General features: G+C 38.8%; 1 protein-coding gene across 1 annotated transcript in view; it reads right to left on the bottom strand.

Moving 5' to 3' along the window:
* Positions 1–2,501: 2,501 nt before the first annotated feature.
* Positions 2,502–8,746, bottom strand: part of LOC107102010 (A disintegrin and metalloproteinase with thrombospondin motifs 2-like) — a 171,963-nt gene continuing 165,718 nt past the window's right edge. Inside the window, exons 15-22 of the mRNA XM_015401145.1 lie at positions 8,561–8,684; positions 8,066–8,146; positions 7,814–7,977; positions 7,572–7,728; positions 7,338–7,473; positions 6,097–6,304; positions 5,866–5,995; positions 2,502–5,126 (exon numbers count right to left, since the gene is read on the bottom strand). Coding sequence (XP_015256631.1) covers positions 4,918–5,126; positions 5,866–5,995; positions 6,097–6,304; positions 7,338–7,473; positions 7,572–7,728; positions 7,814–7,977; positions 8,066–8,146; positions 8,561–8,684 — 1,209 coding nt within the window. The 3' untranslated portion in view covers positions 2,502–4,917. The remainder of the gene's footprint in view (positions 5,127–5,865; positions 5,996–6,096; positions 6,305–7,337; positions 7,474–7,571; positions 7,729–7,813; positions 7,978–8,065; positions 8,147–8,560; positions 8,685–8,746) is intronic.

Raw genomic sequence — 8,746 nt, 5'->3', positions numbered from 1 at the left:
TTTCTTTGGTGAAACATATTTTTCTGTAGTATTTCTTTGTGTTATTTCCTTTTTTACACTTTCCTTTGAAGGAACCAGAGTTTTTTTGTTTTGTGGTTGAATGTTCTTTTTAGGATTGCTTTTAAGTGTGTTTACTATAACGGTACTACTCTCCATGAGACTTGTTACGGGAGTGGGCTTTGGTGTAAGGAATTCGGCACTTGTTCCTGCTGCTGACGTAGCTGAGGAACTCTGTAGCATCAGATCTGTGATGTCAGCATTGGGATGATTTGTATAAAACGCAGTGTTGATAGTAGGCACAGTGGTGGGGAGGAGAAAAACGCCTGTTTCAGCTGGTGGAGGAGTTGGAATTACTTTTGTTGCAGTTGGTGTAGATGTAGAGGAATGGATGGTTTCAGATGTAGAAGCTGGAAAATTTGGGGTTGCAGAAGTTGAAAAAGTGCTAGAAGAGGTGGAGATGAAAGGCAAACTGGTTGTAGCTGGAAGATGAGAAGGAATTATTTTTGTGGCTCTCAGAGAAGATGTGGGATGAAAGGTTTGGGTTGTGGTGTCCTGGAGGGGTGGGGTAGCAGCAGAAGCAAATTTGGTCTGGAGGAAAGGAGAGCTAGTTGTAGCCAATTGAGTGGTAAGTATTCCTTTAGTGAGTTGAGAGGTGGTTAGGATTAAGCTCAGGAGATTTATAGATGGAGTAGGGGTGACAGTATTACTGGGGGCAGTGCTACTAAGGGTAGATGTAGCAGTGGGGTTAGGTCCAGGTTTGGTGATGTTGATGCTGCTGCACGTCTTGCAGCATAAGCGCCAGTAATCCGGTAGGAAACAGCGGCGCTGAAGAGCCTCCATACGACAGAACAGCGAGCGGTCTCCCTTACATTGCAGGCCTGTGAAGGAGAGACAATGACCTCAGACTAGGAACAAAAAATAGCAATGTGTAATTTGCAATATAGACATATAGAATGTTAAAGGTTGTAATTAATAAAATAAAATTTTTGTGTAACTAGCAAAATCAAGAAGTAAAGCCAGACCATCAACAAAGAATGCATGAAGGTAAAGGAGGAAAATCTTAAGAACAGTCATCATATTAGTGCAGAGCAGCTGAAATAGAAGAAAATAAAAGCCAGTCTTCAGTTGAAAATAATACATTTCTCCTGTCTAAGAATAAGACCTTAATCTTGATCAGCAGTTTAATGTAAAAACTTCACCACACACTACAAAGAAACTAGGGAAGTCCAAATTAACCTCCAAGTAGGGTGACCAGATGTGCCTAAATAACTTGTGCGAGAAAATCACACATTTTCCCCTTCTGTCCCACCATCCCACAAATCAAAGCAATGTTTAACTGCATGAAATTACAAAAAAAAAGTGGATACCAAAAATTCAAAGGCGCTTTTCCTAAATGCAAAGAAAGCAGAGCTGCAGCTATTGTCACACAGTTCCCACGTCATGACCAAGCTGCACACAGTTCTGTTAAATGGGGAACAGGTAAAAGATTTTAACATACAATAGGATGGGAATTAAGTTGAAAGAATGATAAAATCAGCCACAACAAAGACTGTAGAACAGTTCATAACTGGGTGAGGTTAGTCACAGAAGATTCTTACGGATTTTTCCAAAATAATTTTTAGATTTGAGCACAGTGTAAAGCAACAATGTAAAAATGGGTCACAAAAGAAACGCAAAGCATTCATAAGCATTCTAGTTGTCCCACTTTTTGATTTTTCTAGATCTGGTCACCCTACCTCCAAGTAGTGGTTTCAGATCTGGGCATGTCTTTGTCTTCCATGCCAACAGCAAGATGCATAGACAACTTTTATATGGTCCGTTCTTTTATTAATCACGCTAATTTAATGCATACAACTTGCAAAGAAGTGTTATAGTTCCTTGACATTATTTTGTTGATTATTGTCAACCTTGTTGACTCTTCTATATGGGAGCTATTAAGCTGTGGCTTCGGCTTCTAGAGAAATGCACACAAAAATTCTGAAATTCTGTGGATATTTCAGATAAACTGGAATATATCAAATTGTCAATTATCAATATCAAAACAGATCGAAAAGGCCAGCATTAGGTTTGCAAAAACCAAATTATGTAACTGAGGACTGTATCTATAAGTCTTAATTCATACAGTGGATGTTTTTGAAATCTTATCACCAAGTGTGTTTCATGTGAAGATTTATCAACACATTATTGGGATTTTCTTAGTCAAGTTAACCATGATGTCTGCTTACTATAAAAACAAAAATAGTTGATAAGGAGATCCTGAAGCGTCCAGACTTTCACAATGAAGTTAATTAGAATCCTGATCAAACCATGTGATGCTGTGCTTCATTTACACAAATTACATATTTAATTGGTATTGTTTAAATGGCTGACATATGTTTCCTAATCGGGTCTAACTATATTGTTTAAAAGCATCAACTGATTTTTTTTCTGTCAGAAAATTCCTACAGAGTGAAAAGTCACACTTTTTAAAACATTTTTATTGATACAACTTTGCTGTTGATAATGACAGGAACTGAAACAATGAGATGTATGCCTCCACCTCCAGCTCATTATATAGATATATAGTTTTTTTTTTTTTTTACTTAAGAAAAATAATTCAACTGTATCGAAAGTTACAAGTTCACAGTCACTTTGGTAAAACACTTGATTACTTGAAAATCAACAAGTCAATCTGTTAATTGACTGAGAAAGAAAACATGAAGTACATAAATTATATTTGCTTTTTAAAGAAAATACATAATTTTCATGATGATGTAAAAACTGGAATGGCACATTAAGTGTCATATGAAACATTTACAAAACATTAATAAAATTTCCCTGATAAATCAAAGTGCATATAGACGCAGTGCACGTAGTCCATCTGAATGTTTCTTCGAACATTAGCCAGCCCAACGCAGCAGGCCAGTGAAGCCACAAAACAGTTACCCATAGTATAGAATATTATAGAAGAAGATAACAGTCATGAACATTATTAAATACAGTCAACACCAATTTTATATACAGTATCGCACTGCTAGGTCTGGCTTGGTCTCTTACAGTCCAACTCCAGCAGAAGGAAACCTTGGATAGCTCGCTACATAGTCACAACAGAAATATGTGATCACAATACAATGACAAGTCTGAAGTGTTCTTTTCTTTTTTTTTTGTTTTCCAAGATGCCATATGTGTCAGTACCCTAGGCCCTTTGAAAATCCTTTCCGGTAGTCGGACACTGGTCCGACATCAGCCTCGTAGGTTATGATGGTTGGCGGGTGTGAGTTTTTTTTAAAAGTTGGTTTGAAGCTGCCTCTATTCCGAGTGAAACTTTGAATGAGTAAAGCCATCTCTTTCACAGATAAATGCCATTACATTCAATCCAAGATAAGGCATTGTTCATGTGGTTAATGTTCGTCAAAAAAAACAAAAACCAAAAAAAAAAAGTGAGACCACCCGACTCTCTCAAAATCAAAGTTTATGAGGTATTTCTGTATCTGATCGCAGTGTGTTAAAAGCCCAGATGATTTAGCACCCACGCGCACACACTCACACATGACGGGATGCACATCCACCCTATGCACATGCACTCGTGGATGCGCACAGTGACAGATGCACGCTCGCACAAGCACGTGTCCAAACATCCAGGTGATAGATGCAAATGTGCATGACAAAAGGTGATCCTATCCTGAAAGAAAAACAAGAAGCAACAGTAACACCACTGATCCATCTGAGCGAATGGAGAGGCAACTAACTGACCAAGTCCTGCATAATATGGGTCGAACCCGTTCTCCCACAAAACACTTTGCCTTTTATTAAATATTTATCTGTATTCATGTAAAATTATTTAAAAAAATACACATAACAGTCAAGGATCTAAGCGATCAATAGCAGTCCAAAGGTTTTAGGCAAATAAGCTACAGCTTATTCATGGTAAAATGTTATTAATATTATTGGTACTTATATAGATTTAGATTTATAGATATATATAAATACAAATATATTTATAGATGTATTTGTTTAAAGTCTGCAAGCACAAATAAGCTGCATTTATTGAACTTTTGTATAACAGTCAAAGAGAGGATGGCTGATGATGAGGTGGAATGGGAAGCAACCTCAAGTGGTCAAACTACCCTGTTTTTTTTTTTTTTATTATTCTTTTTTTTCTTATCATCCTTCACAGTTTTTCACCACCCAGTTCAACTTTGCAAAAATAAAATCACTCCCAAAAAGAGGATCCCATTACTTCATGTCCCTGTGCTGAGTTCCTGTTAATCTGAAATGGGAGCTCCATTTTCATCCCCACCTGGAACTGAGATGTCAAGATGAGCACTTAAGCAAATATGTCCTCAGATCACATTCACAATAAAGCTTTCATTTTTTTAAGATATAAATATTTTTTATATAGATATATTTATATACCATTTCTGATTATTTTCACATCTCTTTTCTCCCACACGAACTGTGCGCTACAAAAAGAAAAAAAAAAAAGAATAAATCAAGAACAGAAAAGCCCTGCTGCGTCACAGGTGTGGTAACCCATAACAACACGCAGCGAGCTCGCGCAAATCACGGCCACCGAATGCAGAGAAGGGGTTCCCTTACACATGAACGGCCCTTTGTCACATCACAGGAGGTGTCAGTGAAAACCCGTTTGCCACTTCGAATCCTTTTCACACCAAAATTTTTTTTGTTGATCTTTTAAGTTTTCGACTGGCCAGGGGTTACAACACAATGCTCCACAGTGGAGAGATAGATAAAGAGAGACAGAGCAAGAGAGAACCAACTAGCACACACAGGAGCCAGAGACCTCCCCCGGTCAGAGCCGCCTCAGACACAGAGAGAGAGAGAGAGACAACATCCCCCCCCAGAAGAGAAGCGAAAGGTTTGCCACTCGCTCACACGGGCGTGGGCACAGGCACAAGGCGCAGCAGGAAGGGCAGGTCAGGGGGCCAGCCGGGGCCGGCCCTGCAAAGACAGGAGGACAGAGATGGGCAGGGCCCAGCAGAGGACAGACATGCTGTCGATGTGAAGGCTGGGCTGGGAGCTATAGAGGGGGGTTTTACGTGATGAGATCCGGGGGTAGTTTGGGTTGGGCCGGGAAAGCCACTGGATCAGAATGTTGCCATTCTTGTTAAGGTCTGATGAGCCCTCTGCAAACAAGACACAGGAATGGTAAGATTATGGTTAGTCAAATACAGGTCAGGTTTTTTGTTTTTACACAGCTGTTACAACTTTTACTAAATATGTCCACACTGGTTATTTATACTTACAGAAATAAAATATATATTTTAGTAAACTGTCATATTCTAAATTTGCCTGCGCCCTTTCATGTAAATGTATATATCCACCTTAGTCCTGGCAGTAACTGCTGGAAGTTTGGTTAGGTTAGCAACCTCCAGTATGATAACAAAAACTGCATCAAAGCGGTTTGTTTTGTTTATTCTTCATATTTAAATCTGCTCATCAATGTATTTAAATAGCAGAGATGTAGGCATTGCTCCTTTTAGGAGTTCTACAGATCATTTCAAGCATAACGTCTGCAGAGACCTAACAATATTTATCAAAAAAGTCACAAAGACCCTTTATGTACTCAGCTGATACTGATTGTAACTGATGCATTGATCTATATCTAGTCAAAGCCAAAGCAACCAGATTATGTGAAGAAATAAAATAGGTTATTTTTTCTCCAGCACTGATCGGCCTTTATAATGATGTTCATTCAATTTCTGTCATGGTGATGTGTATTAGGTTGGTAAATAGTTTAAAAGTAACCCTTTTTAGTTAGATGTTATAAATACCAGAGAGTTTCCACTTAAATAGTATCTAATTGTTATTTTGTAAACTCCAACTGGAAGATTCTTCATGCAGGGGAGTTTATTTAACACCTACTGCGACATGGTTCCAGGCGACAAACTCTTATGGTATCAGGTTTGCTGTCTAGACAGAGTCCAATGGTGTTGTCTCTGGTGTGGCACAGTGCCTGCCTCTGCTGCGTCCCATTTCCACATGTCACTGAACACTGGAAGTGCATAATAACATGTGAAATGCAGTTGCCATCACAATGTATTACAGATAAATCAAATTAGGGGAAAACATCAAATATCTTTTAATGATCCATACTTGTGACCAGGGACCAACTCTCCACTGCGTAGGGCAGGGATGTCTGTTGCAGGACCTGCGGGACTCTGGACGGTCATCGCTGCAGTGCTTATTGTGAATGAGGCGTGTTGTGTTGTCCTCCGAAGGCTGAACACAGGTGACGGAGCGTACTTGCATCCCAGTCTTACCACAGGATTTGCTGCAGTTCTGCCACTCTCCTGTCACCCAGCTGCAAGTAAGGAACACAATCAGGAGAAACAAAGAAGGCAAAACTAAGAAAATGCAAAATAATTTCATTTGAAAGTGACAGTAGCCTAAAACCGATCCGATCTAGTATAATATTGGGACCAGCTGCATTATACTCTGCTGTCTGTCCCATACTCAATGGCCCTATTAAGTCTGTCTGATGAAAGAGTGAATGCTCACACTCATGCATGGGTTTATGTACATCCAATGTAGGACATTGCTCTTATCAATCATTAAAGTCATCTTACTCTGCTAACATGCACACATCCCTTTATGCATGCTTGAATGATACAGCATGTGAGAATCAATAATTATCAGGGTTGTCAAAAGTATCAATACTCAAAAAAGTATTGATACTGAAACGTTGTATCCGGATACAATACTCATTTTTAAAAGTATCGATACAGCCATCTAAAGTGAAAAATAGAGGAAAATGCACTTTCTGAACACTGGGTAATTGAATAATTCTGTGCATTTTTCGTGACAACCCTAATAATTATTCAAAGAACATTTGCTAACATTGTGTCTGTTAATAAAATAAAGTTTTGCATTTACTGAGGTACACAAATCTCATACCCATTTGATAGAAAGCTGTATTCCTGAGACCTCTGACGGAACATTTGTATTTTGTGTTAAGGAAAGAAGTAGGGTATGAACGTATAAGATTTTAACCTAACTTATTTCAATATAGGCAGTCTATGATTACAGTATTTGTCAATAAATGACATTCTTTTTTTTATGTAGTTTAATGTGTTTCGTTTTTTTTTTTTTCTTGTTTCAGTTATTTCTAAAATGTTATATTGGAGGAGTTTTATACACAGATGCCTCTACAAACAACTCTACTTGTTTGTAGAGGCCCCTGTTGTGGCCAATCTTGGCTGTTTCCGAGGCTTTTACTTATTTTATATTGGCCATATTTAGAAATGTGCTTGACATAGGCTGGCACTGGTCATAATACTCTGCCTGATTTGACTATATTTACCATCTAGAACAAGATGAAGCTGATGAATACATACATGGGTGGAGGACAGGGCTTCTGGTTGCAGTTCCTAATATCTCCTCTGGGCTTCATGTTGGACTTGTTACAGAAGCTTTTATGAACCATCTTGCTGTCAACTTTTCTTCTGCAGCCATATCGCAAATACTGCTTCCCTAAAGAGAAGTTTATACCAGACAATTTTAGCAATTTATGATGGAGAGGAAAATGTGAATTACATAGTGTGTTTTTTTTTCTCGGCTATGTACCATACCTCCACCACAAGCTTTGGAGCAATAGGACCACTTTTTCGGAGCCCATTCGTAGGCACTGTCTTCTACCAGCATGTTGTCATAAATAGTCGAATCACCATCCATATTCATCGTGTATTTATAGGACAAAATGACATCCTCATCTCCATGCAATTTCATCTAGGAGAGAGATCAAGAAAAACTAGTTTACTTTAGGATTTGCCATCATAAAACCCAACATTTATTTGACTGCTGTTGTTTGTACCATTATTAGAACCCCATGTCTGAGAGGCCCTGTGCTCTGAAGGGTTTCCTTGTCGTTATCAATCCCATACTCCCATTTCACACCCTTCTCTATAACAGAGCGGGACTCTGGGTATTCATTTTCCCCATTTAGGAAAAACAGTCCTGATGCCACATTTTTAACAGCTGTAGAATAATAAGAAAAAACAGGTATTTATATAAAAAGGGGGGACAAATACTATTGTTCAAAACATAAAAGCATTGTGCTACATACCAATAGTGTGTGAGGTGGCATTCAGCTCCTGAATCAGTAAATGCCTTGCTCCTCTGGGGATTTCAAGAACTTTAAGGAACCCTGGAAATGACACACTCAAATAGATTTTTTTTGGATTTAAGATCATCAATCAACAAAGAGCTCAGTTAGCAGTTTCCTAACAGAACACCTATGCAGAAAAGAAGTCTAACTGGAAAAGTTTTTAATAGTTTGAGCTTGAAAAAAACAGATTCTTCCAGGAATTCTGCTCTCATGAGGTAAATCCGCCCCGGCTTCAAGAGTTAGATAATAGACTCAACATTAGCTCATGAACTTTGATGTAAGCTCTTGGCATGGTTCAAATGGAAACATATGGTCACATTTCCCTGAGGTTTAGGGTCATTTTCAAGCATTTTCCTCTAGAGGGCGATGTTTATTCAAGCATAGACAGGAGGAAGGCCTACAGCCAGGCTGTTTTTCATTTTACATGTAGCCAACCCAGCTTCGTCTGTTTACCTTGCTTTTTAGCAGTCCGCATGATTATGTCTTTGAAGGTTTCGCAGCTGGAGTTGTCACCTCCACACACTCCACACTTGTCCTCCTGCTTCGAGGAGCCCACCACGCCATCACAGCCCACCTTCTGTTAGTGAAAATCAAAGAAGCTGATCAGAAAAAGTGTAGCAGTTTAAATCTGATGCACAC

This window comes from Cyprinodon variegatus, unplaced genomic scaffold (genome assembly GCF_000732505.1).
Source record: "Cyprinodon variegatus isolate N-32 unplaced genomic scaffold, C_variegatus-1.0 Scaffold31, whole genome shotgun sequence".
Classification (NCBI taxonomy): domain Eukaryota; kingdom Metazoa; phylum Chordata; class Actinopteri; order Cyprinodontiformes; family Cyprinodontidae; genus Cyprinodon; species Cyprinodon variegatus.
Note: the sequence above shows the minus strand (reverse complement) of the source record. Positions and strands in the feature narration are given on the sequence as shown.